This window comes from Anthonomus grandis, chromosome 19 (assembly GCF_022605725.1).
Source record: "Anthonomus grandis grandis chromosome 19, icAntGran1.3, whole genome shotgun sequence".
Classification (NCBI taxonomy): Eukaryota; Metazoa; Arthropoda; class Insecta; order Coleoptera; family Curculionidae; genus Anthonomus; species Anthonomus grandis.
The window spans coordinates 4,911,238-4,934,501 of NC_065564.1; the positions used below are offsets into that span (position 1 = coordinate 4,911,238).

Consider the following 23,264-nt stretch of genomic DNA (forward strand, 5'->3'; position numbering starts at 1 on the left):
CCTTATCGTTTTATTCCTTAAGTATAAAAGTCGGTTAAGCCGTAGGAAAGTAAAAAACTTTTTTTTCCTGAAAAACCCGCTCCATTAGCGGACAGCAGTGAAAAGGCTTAAAAGTATTTCGTAAACCTGGCTTTATTTTCAATCTGTCGAAAATTAAAGTTCCCGAGGGCCCGTCGCTCGCCTCCCTCTCTTGTTTCTTTTTATTTGAACTGTGAGGTCCCGAAATTGGAATATTTATTACTTCGCGGAGATTTTCGATAATGGAATTCTTGAAAATAGCAACCGCCCGATAGGTTAAGGTGGTAAGGACTTTCGGGGCAATTAAACCGTTTAAGAAGTTTCGGGCAATCCGATCGGAAGAGAACCTTTATTGGAAATTTATTTTTAGTATTTGTTTTTATTTTTTAGAGCAGATTCCGGTAAAGTAGAACAGTAATAACGACCTCCAAGTTCTCTATAATGACTATTTTCTGTTTCAGTTCTCTCCAATTTGACCAATCATCTCCTTTCTCCTTCAGGTCTGATACCTGATATACAACCTAAATTATTCCAACCAGATCCATCATCTCTTCAAATTTTTTTAGAGCTAACCAACCTAGAGATCTCCTAATTCGTACAAACACCCAAAGCAAGTAATTGATCTTTAAAGCGACCAATCATCTCCTTCTAGCATATCCTAACTAGATTCTTCGAAGATTTCACTTACTCTCTTTTATCTCAAGGTGTTTTAAACCACTTCTACGTTTCCTAGAATCCAGAATATTAATTCATCCTGTCACTTACTATCTTCCTGAATTTATTCAGGCAGCTGAAGCCATCGTCCATTTTAGCTCAAACGTTCTTGTCTTAAATAATCCCCGTATACGTCATTCCACAGCAAATAACCGGTTTCGAACATTTTGAGTCTCGTCAATCTCGAAAAAACTTTCCAGAGAATTGAAGCCACTATGCCAGGAACTTAGTTCTCACAGACCTTCCAAAGCTTCAAGTACTTAAGTCAAGCAGTTCCTGTGCTCTCAATCGTGCATATAATTTCGACTCTTTGAACCTCGTCAGGCAAAAATCTATTTTCTAGACGTAGTTTTTACAAACTTCTATGCAATTGACGCCAATATCCTAGGCACTAATTGTTTCTTGGTTTGCGTAGACAATTCGAATTCTTGCGATCACTTGTTCTCTCCATCAAACAAGTGATGATCGGTTTCGGCTGTTTGAGCCACATCAGGCCACAATCTTTTATCTGGATGTAATATCTGAAATCTTCCAGACAATTGATTCCACTATTCCAGGAAGTGGAAGTTATTTATTGGTTCTAGCAGACATTTCAAAGTCCAAGTTTTTAAGCAGTTCCTGTGCTCTCCATCCTGCATCTGATGGCCTATTTCTACTTAATTGGCGACAATATTTCAGACACTTGACCGGTTTCGACTGTTTGGGCTTCATCGGGCAACAATCTTTTTTCTGGGGGTAATATTTGGAATCTTTCAGTAATAATCTACAATTGCAGCTACTATTCCAGGAACTTGAAGTTATTTCTTGCTTCTTGCAGACATTCCAAGTTCCTGTGCTCTCCATCGTGCATTTGATGCCCGATTTCGACCCTTGGAGCCTCGTCAGGCCACAATCTTTTTTCTAGATGAAGTTTTTGAAATCTTTCCAGACGCCAATATTCCAGACACTTGACCAGTTTCGACTATTTCGCCTTCATCAGATCACATCTCCTTTCTGGACTTAGAATCTGAAATCTCCCACAGAGTGGAAGGCACTATTACAGGAACTTTAAGTTATTTCTTCGTTCTTGTAGATATTCCAAGCTCCAAGATTGGTTCTCGCAGATAATTCCAGTAATTGCTATTTCCTGTTTTATCGATCGCATATCTGATGACCGGTTTCGACTCTTTGAACCTCGTCAAGATAAAATCTTTTTTCTGGACGTATCTTTTGGAGTATTGCATGCAGTTTGACGCTAATTTAACAGACACTTGTAGTTATTTTTTAATTGTGCACACAATTCGAGAACCTTCCTTTTTGCCTATTTGAAACATCCGAACTGGCCTAGTAAACGTGATTTTTATAGACATACAGGGTACGTGTCGAATATGCTGCCGGTTTTCAAGATATAAACGGCCTCTCGGGAGCTATCGGGTCCCTCCCTCCATTTCTAGATTATATATGAAGACCATCGGATTGATCTCCGAACGCCGACCCAGTTTTCAATAATCCCCTGCACCATAATAATTTATGTAAACCCACTTAAACCAATTATTGTCAATAATACAATGCTACAGATTATACCCTGATGGCCGGAATAATCATCATCAGAATAATCGTTTGACGGAAACCGGAGGGATTCAATTATATACTGGAAGGGTTTGTTGGCTTTTTTGCAATTTTATTAATTAATTAACTGAAACTCTTTATGTTTTTTTTTATTCGCGAATTATTAAAGCTCGCCTAGTGTCAATAAAACGGCGAAATAACGCCCGCTCCGTACAACAGGATTCCATTAAAAGCAATTGAAAAGATTATTTTCGATTGATTTTTAAGTGCTTTTATTTTAGGACTCGATAATTGCCATATCGGCCGGTTTGCATATATACGAAAACGTCGGATTTTATCCGCGGAAAATTAAATTTTTTTAGAAGCTCCCCATACAGGCCCGGGGGAAACTATTAACAGACCGAAAATTGGACTTTTATGCGGTAATTACCGTATGCGTGGACCCCCTTTTTTAATCTCTAATTAGCCGGTTTTAACAACAACGATGCCACTCAAATAGGTCGAAACGGGTCACGTGGGTAACTCTATAAGCTAATATTTTATTAATTATATCGCGGACAAAGAGCTACAATCGTTAACAACTACATAATATCCCTCGGTAAGGAGGTGATTTATACTTCGCGTGCTAATCTCCTAAAATGTATCATTTTCCTTTCAAGGCGCAGAAATTGTTCGAAAAGGAAAAAAAACCGAACGTAGAGCCGAGTCGAGCTTTAGTTATTGGTGTACGCAGTGCGGACTTCCTTGCGAAATTAATACGATCCCCTCGGGGTTAAGTTAACATATGGGTTTTGAGGTATTTAAACGCAGTACCTCGGAGCCCTCAGGACAGATGCGAGATACTGGAACGAGAGCTTGAAGGATAAACGTGGCAGGTTGAGATCTTAAAAAGGAATACAGAGGCGGAGGCGTAGATATTCTGCGACGAAGTCAAGAGGGTTTAAATCTGGGCAAGTAGTGAGCCATTAAGTAAGTTCCAGAAGCTCTGAGACTAAAAAATACGGTTCGGCTTGAGGTTCTTTTAAATTTCACGCAATAATTTAAGGAATCTTTGAGAATTACACAGATTTTTCACGGTTTTCGGTTCGAAGGACCAAAAAGAAGAAATTTTTATTTTTTTCAAGGCACTCGTGTATTTGATTCCTTAAGTTGATATTTTTTAAATTGCTTCTTTAACGAATAATTTGAGAAATAAACTGGCCACATTGCATTGTGGAAGTTAAGGTTTTAAAGAGAAATATACCGAGGCAAAGATGGAAATATTCTGTGACGAAGTAAAGAGAACTTAAATCTGGACAAGTCGCAGGCCATTCTGTAAATTCCAGAAGCCCTGGCACTAAAAAATGATAGTTAGACTAGAGGTTCTTTTAAGGATTCAGTCAATTATTTAAGGAATATTTAAGAATCATACAGATTTTTTTCCCAATTCGAAGGACCTTAAGGAAGTAATTTCTATTTTTGAAAGCAGTTGAGAGGAAGAAATTTACTTTAGGTCTGGTGACTATAGTTCCTCTTAATTTCTGATGGCATGCCTATTATCCTTTTCAAGAAATAAACTGGGGAAAGTGTGTAGGTTGAGATTTTAAAAAGAAATATACAAAGGCAAATTCTTTATCCTCTCTCAGAGCAATTCTGTGATGTTGTCAAGAGGATTTCAATCTGGGCAAGTAGCAGGCCATTAGCTAAGTTCCAGGAGCCATGATACTATAAATCAGGGTTCGACTCGAGGTTCTTGTGAGGATTCAGTCAGCTATTTTCTTGAGAATCACACAGATTTTTTTACGGTTTCCGAAGAACCACAAGGAAGTAATTACAATTATTTTTAAGGCAGTTTAGGCCTAAAAATTTACTTTAGGTCTGCTGATTATTGTCTATGTTAGTGTTCACGTTCCACTTATGCTTCTCTATGTTTTTTATCTCGCTCTCACTGTTTCTTCCTTCGATCCTCTTGTAAGATAATCCTGCTTTTTAAGTTTGTTTAAGAACTACTCGATTAATTCGTCAGTTTCTATCAAAGGCAGTTTTTTCCGAGCATATTGAGCTTATTTTTAGCTTCTTTCTTACTGTAACTTACTGTAGAAAATGCAGAAGATGCCTGGAAGTAAGTAGTCCTGTATTTCAACCCATAAAGTTGATATTTTCTAAATTGCTCTTTTAACGAATAATACGAAATATATCGAGGCGGAAATAGAAACATTCTGTGGCGAAGTCAAGAGGGTTTAAATCTGAGCAAGTAGCAGGCCATTAGGTAAGTTCCATTAGGCTCTAAAAATGATGGTCCCACTGGAGGTTCTTTTGAGGATTTAGTCAATAATTGAAGGAATCTTTGAGATTGACAGTTTTTTTTTCCGGTTTCTGGTTCGAAGGACCACAAGGAAGTAATTTTTATTTTTTTTCAGGCAGTTTAGGCCTATAAATTTATCTGGTGACTATTGTTCCTTTTGTTTCTTATCTTACACTTCAAGCCTCTACAACAGCCACTCAATTAATTTCTCGGTTTAGTTCAAAGGTTCTTTTATTGATAACTTCCAGGCAATTGAAACTGCATTTGAAGATACTGCAATAAATCAAGGAGACGCCTGGAAGCAGTCCTCTATTTCATCCCCTAAATTTGATATTCTTTAAATTGCTTTTTTAACGAATAATTCAGGAATAATTCGCGAAATAAACTGAGAGGGGAAGGGGCTGGCAATATTTTTATTAAGCTTTAATGCCGGACGGGCGACATGAAAAAAAAAGAAGGGAATAAAGAGGAAAATCTCATTATTATTACAAGCCGGGGGAGAAAAAAAAAGTGTAATAGACCATGTCTGTTGACAGTCTCATTATTTTCTGATTAAAGAACTTTTATGAACGCCATCATTAACTCGGGATTTTTATAAGCCCCCGTTTCGCGACGACTTCTTTGCCGTGTTTTTTAGCGAAATAAATAATAAAAAAAAAAACGAGAGAGAGAGAATTTATAATTGCACCCCTTTTTACTACCCCCACCCCCTCACCCCAGAATTAGCCGGTCGCTAATTACGGATTTTTGCACCCTAATTAGTTTAAACGGGAGTTTGGACGCCACTGGATTACATTAAAATAATAATTATTGGTGTGCGGCGGAAGCAACGTGAATGTATACAATATGAGCGAATTCAATTTGGCCTAAGTACATTTCAACTGTTAAATATCTGTTATTATACCGAAGTGGTACGATTACATGTGTACGCCCCTAACCCCCCCATTTATTACTTCTCTTGCGGTATTTGCCTACAGTTAACTAGTGCTTGGATAAACGAGGATTTCAGTTCACAAAAAAGACTTTGTCCAGGCATTTGAAGTTGTTTCAGTCAAATACTGAGGTATGAACACCTAAGATCGCCTATCCAGATAAGTCTAGAGCAAGAATAGCCTGAATGGAGATTCAGGGTGACTCTGACTTATTTTAGATCAACCCAACATCAGCAGGCATGACTAAGAGTGCTCAATTTACCTCAGAAGGCATTTAGGTGGATCTGAACTGGTTCAGAGTTTAAGGAATCTTTGAATGAAACCTATGAGACCATCTGAAGTGACTTGTAGTCATATTATTGAAGTTTATGGTATAAAAGGCTCTTTTATGTTGCTTAGAACTAAATACATAAATTCCGAGACGTTCTTTTGTGTTTTTTGGCGAATGTAACGTGACACCGGGACTCCATCACCCGGATCCCGGATTCGGAAAAATGTAAATACATCAACATGTCAGCGGGCCTGTTCCAGGCAAAAGAACACGGGGAAATAAGGCCAAAGGAAAAAAAAAACAAAGAGACAAATGTACGGCCGGGTCATTATTTAGTCCAGTTGAACCGAACCTGTCAGGGATGGTATTGGATGAAGTGAATGCACGCGCGACCCGAATGTTTCCTTTTTTTTATCGTTTTTCGGGTTGACAAACGGAATTTAAAGTGGAAAATTCCCTTTTATCGGGTAAATTTTCATTAATTATGAATGAATGCAGCTGGAAGGCCGAATGGTACCTCTCCGTTCAATCGAGTTCAATGATAATTAACAGATTTTTATGGTCGAAAGACCGCCCATATGGGCACGTCCTGTCGGCGTTTTATTGCTAGAAATTGTTGCTAATTTCAATTGGAATGTCGATCAACCAGGGTTTAGCTGCGGGAGGTCATCGGGACGTCATGTGGCTGATGGGGATTGCGTTAATGAGTAAGTTTTGTTATTTTAATTAAGGTGATTCTATTAGTATATAAAAAACGCATATACTTCTTCAGTACCTATTATCAAAATTCCGGCTCGGAGGACCAATTAATGTGTCATGCCTACTGCCATTGAGCTACTTTAGATCAGTGTGAACTCTGGTTTTCTCTCACTTAAAGAAGAGTGTATGATTACTGAGGGGTTTGTAGTATTTCATGGAATAGTTTAGCTACTCAAAGGCCTTAATATACCCAAATCTATTCTGACGTGGAAAAATGAGACTCAATTACTCAATCAGGGCCTGTAAAACAATAAAGACGACGAGAACAAGACGAAGACAAAAAAGATATTTAGGAAAATTTAAATGAGGCAATTTAAACGCTACCGAAACCCGAACGTATTATGATTTCATTTCGGGGGCGGCTTTACCTTGAAAAATAAATTGCCCATTACGGAAAAATTATACACGACCCTCGGGCGCAACGTCGACCCCTACAAATAAAAACGTCTATGGCGAAATTATTTTATATATTTTTCTTATTTCGGAAATCGCTCTCATTAAGCGGTTTTCCGAGCACGAACCCTAAATTGGATACATCGATTTGTCGTAATAAAACACGTGGATATGGAAAACTGATGAGTCCCAAGAGGGCCGAGACCGATCCTCGGTTCTCGATATGAGGTTCCATGGTCTGAAGAGGTCTAGAAGATCGAAACCGGTTTTCATTCACAACAAAACTGAGCAGACTTGTGAGCAGATCATTTATTCAAATAATGCCCAAAGAAATAACCAAATCATCTTTTTGTCGGCAAAAGAGCCTCCGATGCCTTGTAATTTTCATAATTACACGAAAGGTTGTGTGTCCTGCAATTTAAGCGTGATTCCTGCTAAATTAGGGCGTGCACAGTTTATACGTTCATAATCAACGGGAGCCTAAGGTGCATTTTAGGGAAATTAAGAGTCTACAAATTCGCGAATCCGAAAGCCCGTAAAAAATCTGCTACTTACTTAAATTTCGAAATTACCCAGCCCCATGTCGTTTTTTTTTAATTGGATAAAACCCGTATTTAGGATAGTTTAATTTAATTTTCATTTTGGCCTTCCTGGTTACCCGATTTATGTCCTCTAAACTTATTAAATTGATAAAGTGTAGTGATATATATACTAAATGGCCGTCTTGGTCACCAGACTTAGGCCCTATAAGATTTTTCATTGGTCTCTGTTTTGCTCTGGGTATGTAAAGTCTATAATACACATACTGACTGGCTTTCTTGGTCACCAGATTTAAGCCCTTTAATTTTTTTCAATTCAAGGATAAGTGCTGAATATGGACTCTGATGATACCAATAATGACTAACCTCCTTGTCGCCTAATTTAGGCTCTCTAAGATTTTTTTATTGGTCTTTTTTGTCCTGGGTATAAAGTCTGTAATATAAATACTGACTGACCTCCTTGGTCACCAGATTTAAGCCCTTTCAAATTTTTTAATTGAGGCGTAAGTGTTGAATATAGACTCTAATGATTTGACTGGCCACTCACTGATTAAAGCAGTTTAGAGGATAGTACATGAAAAAATAAACTTATTCAATTGAACAAAAGTTAAAGTACAAAATATAGCGTGTGGTGATATCAGATTTAAGCAACATAATTTTTTTTCATTGGTTTCTTTTGCCCTGGGTATGCAGTTTATGATATACATATAAACTGACTTCTGGGTCATCAGATTTAAGCTCTGCAAGAATTTTTAATTGAGGTGAAAGTACTGAATATCAACTCTGCCCTCCTTAGTAACCTGATCCAAGCCCCCTAAAATATTTTTATTCTGTGTCTGTTTTGCTCTTAAAATAAAGTCTATGATATATATACTGACTGGCCTCCTTGGTCACCAGATTTAAGCCCTCTAAGATTTTTTCATTATTTTTTTTGTACTGGTATCTAGTCTATGATATACAAACTGACTTGCCTTCTTGGTCACCAGTATTAAGCCCTCTAAGATCTTTAAATTAAGACGTAAGTACTGCATATGGACTCTGATGATACTAATACTGCCTGGCCTCCTTGGTCATCTGATTTCAGCCCTCTGAGATTTTTTTAAATTGAAGTCTTTAGCACACAATGTATAGCCTGATTAACCATTTACTAACTAAAGCAGTTTAGAGGACAATACGTGATGATATCAATAGAGACTTGCCAAAGGATCTTGATAACTTCTTATATAAAAGACATTTTCCTGTAATATAACATTTTAGACGATTCTTTTTTTGTTGTTTAAATCTAATGTTCTGTTCCGTTTCTCGCGTGAAGCCCGACGTTTGAGATACTCTCCTGAGAAGTTTATAAGCCATTATTCGACCGCCCCCGGGTGTCCTGTCAAGATAAAAACCGAGATTTACATAAAAGGTGCCAGCGAGCGACAGTCTGAATTCTAATTCAGATTAAAAGTCTTCCCGTCTCCCTCTCCTCTCGTCCGGATAAAAACAAATAAAACCGCTCCCGTGCAATTAGTCAAGTTACATCATTTCGCCGGAGAGAGCAGCCTCTTAAACGTTATCGTTTTTTGACTATTATTATCATCGTCATCGTTATCTCCACGGGAAATTCGTTTACGATTAGAATTATTATTTTTAGTTTTCGGTCCAAACCGGGCATCCCTAATCGCCCGATCCAGACCCTATAGAGAAATTCGATATTTTGTTTTAATTTATTGGATGGATTTTCAAAAGAGTGTAGAAGAGAACATTCGGTCCATCGACCCGGGCGCAGCAGCGAAGGCACGTCATTAAGCTACCTGTTATTACAGACGGATGAACGTATGTAATCATCTTCGGTCGCGAGAGCGGAAGGACATCAGTCAAATAGTCACGGGCCTTCGATAGGTCGTAGTCTCAACTAGCAAGGATATTTCCATGAAAGTAGACCCTATCAATGTTATTTAAGGTTCTTTCTCTGGGTAATGGTGTCTTAAGGCAACGTCAGATCTCGAGGCTTTCGCCCAGTTGAAAGTCCGAAGTCCAAAAAGCAAGTCGATTTAACCGACGTCGCTCTCGCGTAGTAGTAAAAAACGACAAAAACGCGCTTAAAGATTTGCCATTTTCCTGCAAATCAAGAACCAGTTGGCAGGTGTATCTTGTGTACTTGTTCTTCGTTTACGCTGCTGCTGGTTTAAAATAGCGACGACGAATATGAGGGTGGACCGGTTTTTATTTATATAAAATTTCCGAGGGTAACTAAAATCTAGAAAATCTAAACTTTTGCAATTATGGCCCCGGATATAATGGAACGTTAATTAAATTCGTCGGAAGCTTATATAATCTCCCTCGGATTTAATTATCAGAAAACAACTTTTCCGTTTGCTTAACAGATTATTTTCGCTTTCAAGTGTTTCGGTTACTTGGCGGTTTTTGATAAGCGCCTTTATGGGGCCTAAGCCATACGTTATATCCACAATCGTGCGTAAACTCTTAAGATTAACATCGCATCCAACCCGGTAGGCCTCTGGGGACGTAATGGGGAGGGTGCAAGTCAACTTCTCTTTGATGTTGCCGCCCCATTTTTTCTTATTTTTGTCTCTATTGGTACGAAACTTGGACTGGAGGATACTTGGCAAATACCTTCGCCTTAATGTTGTCGAAACATGTTACTTGATTCATTGATTTACTTGAAATCTTGGGTCATTGTGAACCTAAGAGCAAGGAGCCTTAACTCACTTTAATGTTGCCCAAGAATGTTTCTCTTACGAAACTTGGGCCTTTCACAACAAGTAAATTTTCCTTGATGTTACCGAGAGCTTTTTCTCAATTTTCTTGTGTGTTGTTATGAAACTTGGGGCTCAGGCATGTAAGGCAAGCAGCAGCTACATCCTCTTTGATGTGGCCGCCACATTTTTTTTTTATTTTTGTCTCTATTGCTACGAAACTTGGACTGGAAGATACTTGGCAAATACCTTCGCCTTAATGTTGTCGAAACATGTTACTTGATTCATTGGTTTACTTGAAATCTTGGGTCGTTGTGAACCTAAGAGCGAGGAGCCTTAACTCACTTTAATGTTGCCCAAGAATGTTTCTCTTACGAAACTTGGGCCTTTCACAACAAGTAAATTTTCCTTGATGTTACCGACAGCTTTTTCTCAATTTTCTTGTGTTTTTACGAAACTTTGGGCTCCAGGCATGTAAGGCTAGCGACAGCTACATTCTCTTTGAGGTTGCCGCTACATTTTCTGTCATTCTTGGGTCTCTTGTCATGGAACTTGAACTTAAGAGACTTGGCAAATTCGTTCGCCTTAATATTGTCGAAACATGTTACTTGATTCATTGGTTCACTTGAAATGTTGGGTCGTTGTGAACCTAAGAGCGAGGAGCCTTAACTCACTTTGATGTTGCCCAAGAATGTTTCTCTTACGAAACTTGGGCCTTTCACAACAAGTAAATTTTCCTTGATGTTACCGACAGCTTTTTCTCAATTTTCTTGTGTTTTTACGAAACTTTGGGCTCCAGACATGTAAGGCTAGCGACAGCTACATTCTGTTTGATGTGGAGGCCATATTTTTTCTTATTTTTTGTCTTTATTGCTACGAAACTTGGACTGGAAGAGACTTGGCAAATACCTTCGCCTTAAAGTTGTCGAAACATGTTACTTGATTCATTGGTTCACTTGAAATCTTGGGTCGTTGTGAACCTAAGAGCGAGGAGCCTAAATTCACTTTGATGTTGCCCAAGAATGTTTCTCTTACGAAACTTGGGCCTTTCACAACAAGTAAATTTTCCTTGATGTTACCGAGAGCTTTTTCTCAATTTTCTTGTGTGTTTTTATGAAACTTGGGGCTCCAGGCATGTAAGGCAAGCAGCAGCTACATCCTCTTTGATGTTGCCGCCACATTTTCTGTAATTTTTGTCTCTATTCCTACGAAACTTGGACTGGAAGAGACTTGGCAAATACCTTCGCCTTAATGTTGTCGAAACATGTTACTTGATCCATTGGTTCACTTGAAATCTTGGGTCGTTGTGAACCTAAGAGCGAGGAGCCTAAATTCACTTTGATGTTGCCCAAGAATGTTTCTCTTACGAAACTTGGGCCTTTCACAACAAGTAAATTTTCCTTGATGTTACCGAGAGCATTTTCTCAATTTTCTTGTGTGTTTTTACGACACTTGAGGCTCCAGGCATGTAAGGCAAGCAGCAGCTACATCCTCTTTGATGTTGCCGCCACATTTTTCTCGATTCGCGCGACTCTCTCACGAAACTTGGACCTCTATAGAGATTCTCTTTGATGTCGATGGCGACACGTTGTTGCCGCAAAAATTAAATTTTCAAAATGAATTTTCATGAATATTCGGACCTAATAAAAAATCATTTAGTCGGTCGTAGGAGAGGGCGTTACGATGCAATTTAAAAATTTCCAGCGCACATACGAGAAACCACTTTTCTCTCCGGAGCATTTCCCGAAATTCCAATTTGGGGAAACGTTATGGCGCAGCCGGGCTCAGCCAAAACTAATATCATTTAAATAAAATATTTAATAACCGACTCTGTATACCGGGCCTGGATTGCTTTTAAAGCAATAAGCTAACAGGCTAGCGCATATAGGTGCACGCCGGATACCCAGAACGTGTAGGTAAACATCCGTAGGCTAAATCTTTAATAGAATTGCGCCCCTAAACAGGAATTTATATACCGGAGTCATATTTTTATTGCCGAAAAAATATGGTCAATAATAATAATAATAATAAAAAGGACGCGCAGACTAACGCTCTTATTTTTGTCGACGCAATTCTTACAAAATTAGAAAAACTACTTAGCGAAATTGAAACGGTCTCGAAGCCTTTATCATCGAGATAAAATAACTAAATAAACACGGGAAATTTTCTGGAAAATTGGGTCGCCGAGGCGACTAGCGAGGAAATGAGAAATCTTCGGCGATCGAATGATTTTTATGAAGATTTTTCTGATTTGGTCCCTTAGATTCTTTCATTTGAAAAATTTAAATTAAACGACCCTTTAAGGGAGCATATGCAACTTTATCGTGTTGCGCAACGTTGACGCACACCACTCGTAACATCTTAAGAAGCCTACAAAGCATGTAAGAATTTATTCCAGGCACTTGAGAATATTATCGACTATAAAGACTTTAAGTCTTATATTAGGTATTGGGATTTACGTAAGCCACAAGTTCCGCAGCATGACAGATCTTGTCGAATTGCCACGTATAACATCTAATTGCATATTGTCATTCGAGGCACTCCAGAATATTATATATTAATAGGAGTTAAAAAACTGACTTATTCCAGGAATTGGGATCCATTTGAGCCTATCTAAAGCAGAACATAGTTAGGAGAAGTCCAAATTGCCTTTAAATATTTAGCAAGCAAAATATTTATCAAAAGATTTACGTATCTCTAGATCCTCTACATCCCTGCATCATGAAATGATTAGTTTGGAACCTACTTGGGGCAGTCCAGACGATTCAAGAGCCTGGAATAAGACTAAAGAGAAGAATTTGAATCCGGGTTGTTTCACAATAATTTACAGTACCCCAAGGACCTGGAATATATCTTGGATTTACTGTCCAGAATAGATACTTGACTAGTGAAACAATAAATGATGTGCTTGGATTACCTCCCAAAATAGACCCCTTAGTCCCAATAAATCAAAAACAACACACGTATATTTTTGCACGTTTAATTTCTTTAAAAGGCATTTCTGCTGAAATAGCTTGACACATTCTGATTGTACCCTGGTAAGTCGTGTAGACATGATGGGTGAGCTCTTCGGTTCCCGGTGGTTTTCCCGCTTTCGCTTTTGCCAGATCCGCCTTTATTCGGCTTATGTTACTCTTCTATAAAACATTGAAAGTCTATCAACTCATTAATGACTAACTATTAAAACGTTAACCTTAATATCTTTAAGTTCTTCGGCTGTGGCCAGTTTACTCTCGACCAACAAGTCACCGAACCACTTGATACAATCCTTTTCCTTCATCACTTGTGTCACTTCTTCTCTCTTTCTATAGGAGGTTCCTGGATCAGAGACAGAGTGCCCACCGTACCTGTTAAACCATCATCAATTATCACTTCAAAGTATTTCGTGAGGATCTACCTATAAGTCTTTGCTTCTAACAAAATAGGACCCTTCTTACTTCTCACATGTTTCACAGCAAACTCAACCGCAGACTTTACTGTGAGCAAGTTCATACCGTTCAATCTTAGACCAGGAATGAAACTGCAGGACTTATAGTAGTCCGGATTGGCACAGTGTCTGTCCACACTTGTCCCCATGGCGAAATTATTGTTTTCCACCACATAAATGATCGGGAGATTGTGCAGTTTTGCGATGTTAAATGCCTCGTGCACCTTGGATCAAACCCTTAAGGCTCAGCCTCTTAATGAGACTCGGATACTTACTTGCCCATTATTATAAGAGCCGTCTCCCATTAAAGTAACGCATATCTTATCGGTGTTTTGATACTGATGCTGAAAAGCCAGGCCGGTGCCTAAAGGTACATTCGCCCCAACTATTCCGTTCCCTCCATAGAAATTGGGGGCGTACAGGTGCATAGAGCCCCCCTTGCCCCTGTTATCCCCCAGAGTATATCCTTAAAATTAATCCAGTTGTTGGCAATAAAGTACTTCAAAAAGTAATGTTCGATATACCCATAAGTTCCCCAAAGAACGACACCAAATCGTTTGTTTTCAGTAGAAACCAGCTATGGCATCGGTAAGTTGTAATAATCGTATCGTCTGGCTTTAGGATTGAATTTATGCCTACAGCTATGGCTTCTTGGCCGCTGTACAAGTGGCACAACCTTAAAAAGATTATGAAGTTACTGAGGAATAGAGAATAGCAAGAATTCCTGGAAGAGCTGCTGAAGAAGAAGAGCTTATTGACCTGGATACTTGCATCTGAAGTATTTGCTGATCTTAGCTGCATTGAGTAGCTTGCAATGTAGTCCAGGTTTAAGAATAGATTGAGAGCAGAGGGTGGTAATTCAGAGAGTCCTTACCCTCTGATTTTCTTCTCATTATAAAGGCGGGCAGTAGCGAGTTCGCATCTCCGAATCAAGTCCATCTGCTGGTAAGCCCTCAGGCCCTCCTCCTTACTGACCTCGACCGTTTTGGGAGGCGTTTCGTCCAGCAAGTGAGTGATGGGGCCATCTTCACTAAAGTAAGTGGTTATGTCGAACGAGAGCGACCGTCTCGGTAATGTTTTTGAATTTAGAGCCCTTCGAAACATTTTCAGATAATTTTGAATGAAATCTTCCTCAAGACTTTGACAATGTTTTGCCGATGACACCGAAAGTACGTTCCGGTATTACGTTAACATCACTCATTCCATTCAATTTCTCCAACTTGTCACTGTGAAGCTTCAAAAATGTTCCTGAGAACCGCAGTTCGTTTGGCCAAGCGAGCGTTTACGCCCCAAAGAAGAAGCTTGGTGCTGAATGTGGACCAATTGTACGACGAGAGCGTTTATAAGCTCCATCTGCTGGACCAAGGACCCTCTCACACCTCGGAGCTGAGTAAATCGGTCGCTCTAACATGTTTCGAGCGCATGGACCTCGTCAGGAAGGTGGAAAACACTCTGGCCCAGCTGTACAGGGAGAAAAAGATACGGGGGTAAGTAGTACGACGGTCTTAAAACTTTATCCAGAAAGTTATTTCAGCTTTTGTCACCTTTACGTGGGACAAGAGGCGGTAGCAGTCGGAATATTTCAGATAATGCGCCCCCAGGACACCATTATCACCTCATACAGGTGCCACGGTTGGGCCGTGTTAAAAGGGGGCAGTGTGGCCTCAGTATTCGCGGAGCTACTAGGTAAACCCATTCGGATTTCCAGAATTATTGTTTAAAATTGGGGTTGCAGGTCACGTGACCGGTCTATCGAGAGGCAAGGGAGGTTCCATGCACCTCTACGCTCCCAGATTCTTCGGAGGGAACGGCATAGTCGGAAGCCACGTGCCTCTTGGTGTCGGCATAGGGTTCAAGCACCACTATCTCAAGGAAGATGCCATTTGTGTGACCCTTTTTGGAGACGGGGCAGCCAATCAAGGACAAGTAAGCTGCGCATGTCTTCTTCTGTGACTATGGCTCACTTTGTTCGCCTGATGAGGCTCAAACAGTTCGAAACCGACTGATAGTTCTGTAATATTATTTTTAGGTTTTCGAAGCATTTAACTTGGCCAAGCTGCAGGATGCTCGTATACTCTTCGTGGTAGAGAACAACATATATGGCATGGGCACATCCACTATGAGGAGTTCGGCGAATACGGAGCTCTATAGGCAATGCGCTTACCTCCCCGGAATTAGGGCCTCCGGCATGGATATTTTGAGCATCATGGAGTGCACCAAGTTCTGTTTCGATCACATTAAAGCGGGCAAGGGGCCCATCGTTTTGGAGCTTATGACGTACAGGTATTAAGAGAAATTAAGTTTACAGGTGAACGGTTGTTTAGTGCTGGATCGTAGGTACTTTGGACACTCAATGTCCGATCCAGGTACGAGTTACCGAGACAGGGAGGAAATCCAAACGGTACGCGAGAAGAAAGACTGCATCGCCCACATTAAAAAGCTGATTCTGGACAGCAAGTTGGCCTCAGACGCCGAACTGAAGGAGATAGAGGTGCTTTTTTGTGGCACGAGGAGGTTTATAGAATGTAATTAAACAAATTTTTAGACGAAAAATAAGGAATTCGTTGCTAAGGAGCTCGAGGCGGCTTCAAAGGGCACCGATCCTCCCCTAGAGGAGCTGGTGGCTGACGTGTACTCGAATTACCCGGACCGCATGAGGATCCCGCCCATGCTCACCTGGATGCCATACAAGACTATTGCCCATTACGATAAAAAATAATTTTAATTTTTAATTAAGTTTTTAACGAATATACACGTATACTCTAATAGGGAGCTCGTTTCCGTAAATCCGTTTTATTCCGGTCAAAGGCCAAACTAGCCCGATTCCAGCGAGACTCGCTGCCCCACTTCAACAACTGTTGACTCGGTTAGAGTTTTCTATTCGATATTAGTTTTTATATTTTTGTATGAATTCAATGGTTTTACTGTAATATGAAGCTTATGAAAACAGTTTGCACAATAAGAAGGACCCTTAAAGCAATGAAAAGTAATGAAAGTCAATCCGAAACCTCTAACGGCCCTTGTTTGTCCAAAAAAAGTACATTCTTATTACGACAATAAAGGGCCCTTTATTCGCCCCTAATTCACCCCAATCACACATTATCTACATCTGCCTCGGTCATTTCAATAAATCTGTGCGGAAAGTTTTTGTCCCGAGATCTCTCTGGATTTATTCCGCACTAAAAGATAAACTGCTGTCCCTTATTGGACAAATACCCCCTTTGTATTTGTACGTTGCCGCTAATAGTTGGACTGTAATTAATTGGACATTTGTTATAAGGTGCCCGTTTGCGATGATAAATGAGGGCGGTGCGGAGAAAAAGGGACCGCAATAAGTTCCCGGGACATGGAATTATTGTTTTCATTTGTTATATTTATTGTCTCCTGATGTACCATAAGCTACTCCACTGAATTTCGGCACTGGTATGTTTGAAAATTCTAGAACTTTGGGCACCTTATGGCAACACCGCAACCCCAAATCGGTAGCAACGTTTTCGAAATTTCGCTAATTTTTAATTCTTGACAAATCCGCAAAATGAAAAGCCCACGCCCTACGGGAATTTACACGGTAAAAGCGGGATCGGGATAATGGTTTGACGTTGCGTCACAGGATCATAATGCATTATTACACTTGGATTGCGCCAACGTTATACCTATGCGTAAATCAATTATTTCCAGAGGGGGATGAGGGTTTTTTTTACCAATTTATCGATGACGGATCGGTGTCGGATGCAGTCGCGGCGATGTCAACCCCCTGGTTCGGCGTCTGTTTATGGCAACTGCCACCCATTTATTTCACTCTTTAGAATATATGTATATGTGAGGTCCAAGAAGTAGAGCCAATAACGGGCGAGAAGAATGGACCGAAAGTCAAGAGGAGCCACGTCGGGACTGCTTGAAGGATGCACTTTAAATAACGTTATTTTCAAGAGGGATAATAAGAAAAAAACTCAGAGGGTCCATGTCCAGACCGTATTGTAACGTCAAAAGTTGTACTAAATCGAAAATAATAATGTTATGAAAAGATCAATTTCCATAATTATACCTAACTATTTTATTACAAGAAAATAATACAAAAGCTTGTGGCGAATATAAGAACAGAACATATATATTTCTTGCGCTATACAAGCTTTGTAATTATTGAACGTAATAACATAGTAGGTATTATGGGTATTGATGTTTTTATAAGATTATTATTTTCGAATTAGTCTAACTGATCTTTTGAATAAAATAAAAGTTCTTTTTGAAACTCCATTTTATTTAAGAAGCAAGTAAGTAGCAATGTAACGGTTCAGAACCTGACAAAATAATTTATTTGTAAGATAGATAAGTTTCAATAATATCATGGATAATATTAAAGAAATCCTGGTTTTTTAATTTATTTTAACTATACGGAAATCAAAATTGTATCCTGAGAATGACCTTACAAAGTGTCGAAACGTCGATATTAAAACACATTGATTTGTACTCGGATTCTCCTTTATTGGGCTCATTTAAATAAACCTACTTCAACCTAAGATTACTAACTTCAATTATTTAAATATGGCGCGAAAACGTAGTTACGGTACGTGTCGCATACGGCGTGACTATCACGATTTGACAAAACTGGCGTAGTTGCCTATCTATAACTGTTTTGTTATCTATGCTAACGCGGAGAAACCGCGAACCTTTCGGAACTATGGTCAGCCGAGTATATAAGGAGCCGCGTCGCCGCTTATTAGTTTAGTGCAGTTCCGCATATTGGCGCGAGATTTAAATCAGACATAATAGTTGTAGTACTATAAATGTATAAATAAATTAGTTGACTATTTTTGATTGTTTTAATTCACAAAACGCTGCAGTATGCAATATGATAATTCTTTGTTTGAGCCTATTGAGAGCCTCTAAGTAGAATATGTTTGGCGGGTCCAATGAGGGAATTTCCTTGCACAAAAATAAATCAGAAATCAAGAGGAGGCATGTATGCATCAAAAGTCGGATGCAAGTCTAGTAGTACACTGTGTCTGGAGAATCTGTCTGAAAATGAGGAGTCGTTTCTTTTCGCCCTGTCCAGATGCATTTTCTCACGTTTACAGGTGAAACAATGGGCAGTTTACGTTAAATAATTACGACGATGAGTCCGCACGTCTGACGCTATTGTCTGGAAGCAACCCGGTATATAAAGGGCCCCTACTTATAATCGGAATTCGTCGGGTATTCAAACAGCGCCAGATATTTCCGCAAGATCGATAGTCCTGCTACTCAAAATAGCTTAATAGGGAACATCCCTACTTGACAAATGGATGCGAAGCTGCTACATTTGGCAGAGTTGGTATGCTCCAGGATACATAATATGCTGCAATGCGATAGAATCGCTCATTAATATGATGAATGAACGAGGGTATTGTCTTGTTATTCACCGCTTGGAAATCGAGAGCCACAGTAATCGGATATTTGGGATTGGTGTTGGGAAAGGTGTCAATTTTAGTCGTGACGGATATGTAGTAGACATTAAAGATCTTAATCGAGGCCTAAAATAGTTCATTAGTTGTAAGGGATTCCCGTTTACAAGTTACAACTTTAGGGAGCCCCCAAACCGCAACAAAACAGTTGAAAGCGGTTTTCAGCGGGCAGTTCCGAAAAACGAAGGGCCCCATTCGATGGCCCCAATTGCCCGAAATCTGCAAAAACAAACGCCGAAACTCCACTTGAGCTTTCGCTAACGAGGGCTGCCGAGGGGGTCCCGGGGGGGTGAGAGAGCAAGCAGAGGGAAGATCGGGAAGGTAGCCATCGAAAAAGCGTACTAATGCAGTTATCGGCCGACTGTTGCTCGCCCGACCGTCGGTATATACCGCGAAAAACACTCGGCACAAAAACCCGATCACCTGGGAAAATCCCGAAGGGTTTTCAGTCTGTTTTATGCTGCAGCGGGAGTTTTAAAGTGTCAACGAGCAGTTGGGAGTAGAGTCGGTTTAATTCATTTTGTTTTTCAGATAATAGGGGAATCTGAGGACCTGCCTCGTGTAACGATCAATCCAGACTTGGATAAGCAACTTCAGATCGTGACGAATGAAAGAGAGTGATAGCATGGATCATTTTCAGAGGAATTCCAGAAGTTCCAAAGAGAAATACCTTTTTAAGAAGGTTCTGGAGGCATAACTGTCTAGCTCTCGTGAGAATGCGTGCCGGAGCCGTATGTTTAGATCAAATAGTTTCTTTTTAATGCTCACGAAATGAGACTCCCCCCGCCAAAGCTATAAAACGTCTATTAAATCAAACCAAACGGACCTGACACGAACGTTAAATTACAAGAAATAGTTTATATTCGGTGCGGGCTTTTCTTAATTACATCCTGTCGGCAAGTCCCTTTCGCCAAAATAAACCGCACCCCGAAAGCTAAATTAAACATACACCGGGCGATAATTCCGTGTGTACTGCAGAAATACTGACCACCAGTAAATTCTAAGCTTGTGCAGCAGCAGCAGCAGCAGTGACAACTTCCGTCGCACACGTGCTTCCGGAGAAGATCGCGAAAAGCTGACTAGGTGGCGCCGCCGTCGCCGGAAACGGCGGTGTAGATGAAAGGCCGTTCCCGCTCGCACTCGATCTCTCTCTCTCTCTCTCTCTCTCTGTCTCTTTTTTGGGGGTTAAGTGACTTCCGGTTGCTAGCCGAGATTAGTTTGAGTCGAGGAGTGGGACCGCGTGGTTTGCATGAATATTTCACGAGGGCATATATACGAGATATTTTTAAATAGGGTCAGAATATTAATTCGGGTTTGTGGCCATGTAAGGCACGAAGGTTAATGATTAAGTCAACGGGTTCGTTATCAGGGTATTAGGGCGCATTTGTTTTATAGGGTGTATCAAACCATTACTGAAAATTCTATACAGGAATACATTCTATACGAAAATTTATAAAACAAGCAAGAAACGCTTCTAGAATCCCCAAAATTTTAAATAAATAAAATTCAGAGACGTTTCATAACACCTACTGGCACAATATATAGGTCTGACAAGCTCAGGACGTGGAAGGCAAGTATAGAATGACAAAAATTTACGATCAGTATAATTTATTTAACTTTTTGCCTTTTTATTTTTACTTTGATGCATTAAATTATCCATTTTCTAAAAGAAAAATACACATATTGCCGCTTTTTCTAAGAAAAATAAGCAGAAAAAGTTTATTTTCGTCCAGACAGTTGGCATTAATTATGAAAGACAAAGAGAAACGCCTGTAAAAGAAATATTATCAATTTCGTCCAGGCAGTTGAGGTCATTTGAGGTCAAGAGAAAGACAAGAAGAACCGTCTGTGTGCCTGAAGTAACTCAACTGATGTCTGTAAAAAATCGTTAATCTCTTCCAGGCATTTAAAGAAGAAGAACGAGAGAAAGAAGATGGACAAGAAATGCAGGATGAAAAAATGGACTGCCTGTAAAAGAAAAATTAATATTTCTTTTCAGGCAGTTGAGGTCTTGAAGAAAAAAAAACAAGAAGAACTGAGTCTATAGTAACTCAAGTGCCTGTAAAAAATTCGTTAATATCTTTCATGTCCTTAAAGAAGAAAAATGAGAAGAAATGCATTATAAAATTAATAGGGTGTGAAAAGCATCAATAATTTTTAATGATTATTCTGATCAATGATATCTTTCAGGAGTTTCTACTGTTTGCGTATGACACGAAGGTTTCTCTCCTTATTAAGAGTCGCCATGACTGCATGCACCTACAAGCTGATCTTGATAGGGTTTATGAATGGTGTGAAGATAACACTCTCAGGACAACAAGACTCTCACTTGATCTCCAAAAATGTAAGAAGGTATTCGATTTCCTTGCTCAAAGGTAAGATTGACTTTGGTTACGTTATAATAAATGATACCACACTTGCAAATTGTGACTCTGTTCTAGGCATAATTATAAGATCAACAAAACTTTCTTCTAATTGAAGTATTGCTTCTTCTATGTGAAGAAGTAGGACAAATTTGCTTAAATCCCTAGTAAAATCACGCCTTCTGTATGCTTCTCTATTATGGTTTCCTAATTATGCACTGCATATTCACAGGCTCGAATCAGTTCGGGGCTTCAGTCAGCAGTTATTGCTTTCAATATTTAATGCACTGTCCCTTCAGCAATCCGCTGTTTGTGGAAGTCAAGTGTTTATATTTAAAATATTCAACAATCAAAGTGATGCTTCAGATTTCTTATCAGCTTCGAATTTTGCTGTTTTCTACATCCATACAAGAAGACACAGCGAATTTTACTCAATTTGGCAGAAGAAAGAGCCCATGTATAGAGTATGCAACTGGTTCAGTGTTGTTCAGTTACGGATTGATGTTGAACGATTTGATATTTGACTTCAAATCTGTTATTTCAGAAAAAATTAGATTGTTAGTTATTTAAGTAGTTATTATACTACGTACTATTAGTTTTCTATTGCACCAGTAAGCGAGTTTGATATTGTTATTTGTTAGATTGCCAAATTTACTGTATTTCAATAATTGTCTTGTTTTTTCCTATTGGACTTTGGATATGAATATTTTCATTCCTCTAGGACTCCTTTGTTGACCCCAGAGGTAGATCAACGAGTAAGAAAAAAGAAAATGCAGACTCCAATACGTTATCGAGAAACTTGAGCTCAAAGGACCTGAACAAAGCCTTCTACTCCGTAAAGAAGAACCAATAAGGTGTTGACAAATGAAGGAAAATGGTTTTCACGAAATTTTCTCACATCAGTGAAACGAGACATGAAATGACCGGCATGTGGAGTGGAACAAAAGCTCATGACGTTGGTGTGTATGTATGCGGATATCGCGGCCATTATTAGTCGAAAATTAATTCATTAGCCGCGAGGGTCGTTACCGGTCGGGTAGGGTCCGGCTAATAAATTCGTTAGGAAATTCGGGCGTATTTTATAATTTACCTCCGACAAAACAAGAGTCGAAATGGGGCAACAACGCGATGCCGAAATTGCGGTCGCCATCTGGACCTCTATACGACTATTAAATGCGCGCAAATGAAATGCCGCTGTTTTAACTAATTTCGAAATTAGTTACTATGTACGAATTTGTATATGGCACGCTTGTATAGGTTAAATACCTGCGGAAATATGATATTTTGGGCCGGTTGCCATATAATTACTTGATATGGAACTGTTGATTTCGGGGCCGGTATAAATCAACACATGTATATAGAGCCAGCTTGGACGGTTGAATTGGAAGATTCACCCTTGAAGGGCATTTCTAGAAAATATTCACTTGTCAGTTGCAGCTTATACCTGTCAATGTGACAGACAATGGTAACTCTAGTAATTTTCTAGGCTCACTAGGAGCAGATAATAATGTGCTAAGAACGTTAACGTTTCGAAATTCTAATGGAAACTATTGTTTTCCGAATTAAGTTCGTGGTAAGTGACCTATTTACAAGACTATTACAAGATCCTCAAGTATAATAAATACAATAGAGCAAAAATGTCTTCTATCTTAGATCATCGATGCGGATAGGGTCAATACGGTACTCGGCCATACGAGAAAATGTTCTCAAATGAAAACCGAACTTTTTAAGAAGACAATTTAAATATCTTAATTTTTACAATTTTAATTTTACAATTTCATTTATGAAGCGCATTATTACCACAATCGATCCAAATTTCAATCGATTACACCAAATTATTACAAATCTTATTATTGCAATACTAGATCAAATC

The 23,264-nt window shown here is 39.3% G+C and overlaps 2 protein-coding genes across 2 annotated transcripts; one reads left to right on the forward strand and one right to left on the reverse strand.

The window, feature by feature from the left end:
* Nucleotides 1–13,093: 13,093 nt before the first annotated feature.
* Nucleotides 13,094–14,758, reverse strand: LOC126747519 (pyruvate dehydrogenase E1 component subunit alpha, mitochondrial-like). Its single transcript, XM_050456207.1, has 6 exons — nt 14,462–14,758; nt 14,112–14,263; nt 13,863–14,053; nt 13,558–13,811; nt 13,354–13,507; nt 13,094–13,297 (listed from the first exon to the last, which is right to left on the reverse strand). The coding sequence occupies exons 1-6, from the start codon at nt 14,689–14,691 to the stop codon at nt 13,109–13,111; spliced, it is 1,170 nt and encodes a 389-aa protein (XP_050312164.1). The 5' UTR covers nt 14,692–14,758; the 3' UTR covers nt 13,094–13,108.
* Nucleotides 14,759–14,786: 28 nt separating this feature from the next.
* Nucleotides 14,787–16,355, forward strand: LOC126747517 (probable pyruvate dehydrogenase E1 component subunit alpha, mitochondrial). The gene is made up of 6 exons (XM_050456206.1): nt 14,787–15,074; nt 15,122–15,273; nt 15,323–15,513; nt 15,617–15,870; nt 15,925–16,078; nt 16,133–16,355. Exons 1-6 carry the CDS (start codon nt 14,830–14,832, stop codon nt 16,304–16,306), a joined length of 1,170 nt encoding a protein of 389 aa, XP_050312163.1. The 5' UTR covers nt 14,787–14,829; the 3' UTR covers nt 16,307–16,355.
* Nucleotides 16,356–23,264: the final 6,909 nt, after the last annotated feature.

Bases quoted from the DNA above. Each gene is read 5' to 3' on its own strand.
- LOC126747517 (XM_050456206.1), top strand. From the start codon at position 14,830: ATGTTCCTGAGAACCGCAGTTCGTTTGGCCAAGCGAGCGTTTACGCCC. The intron at 15,075-15,121 runs GTAAGTAGTACG...AAGTTATTTCAG, and splicing joins AGGGAGAAAAAGATACGGGG to CTTTTGTCACCTTTACGTGG. The intron at 15,514-15,616 runs GTAAGCTGCGCA...TATTATTTTTAG, and splicing joins GGGCAGCCAATCAAGGACAA to GTTTTCGAAGCATTTAACTT.
- LOC126747519 (XM_050456207.1), bottom strand. From the start codon at position 14,691: ATGTTTCGAAGGGCTCTAAATTCAAAAACATTACCGAGACGGTCGCTC. The intron at 13,812-13,862 runs GTAAGTATCCGA...GTTTGATCCAAG, and splicing joins GCTCTTATAATAATGGGCAA to GTGCACGAGGCATTTAACAT. The intron at 13,508-13,557 runs GTAGATCCTCAC...ATGGTTTAACAG, and splicing joins TTAGAAGCAAAGACTTATAG to GTACGGTGGGCACTCTGTCT.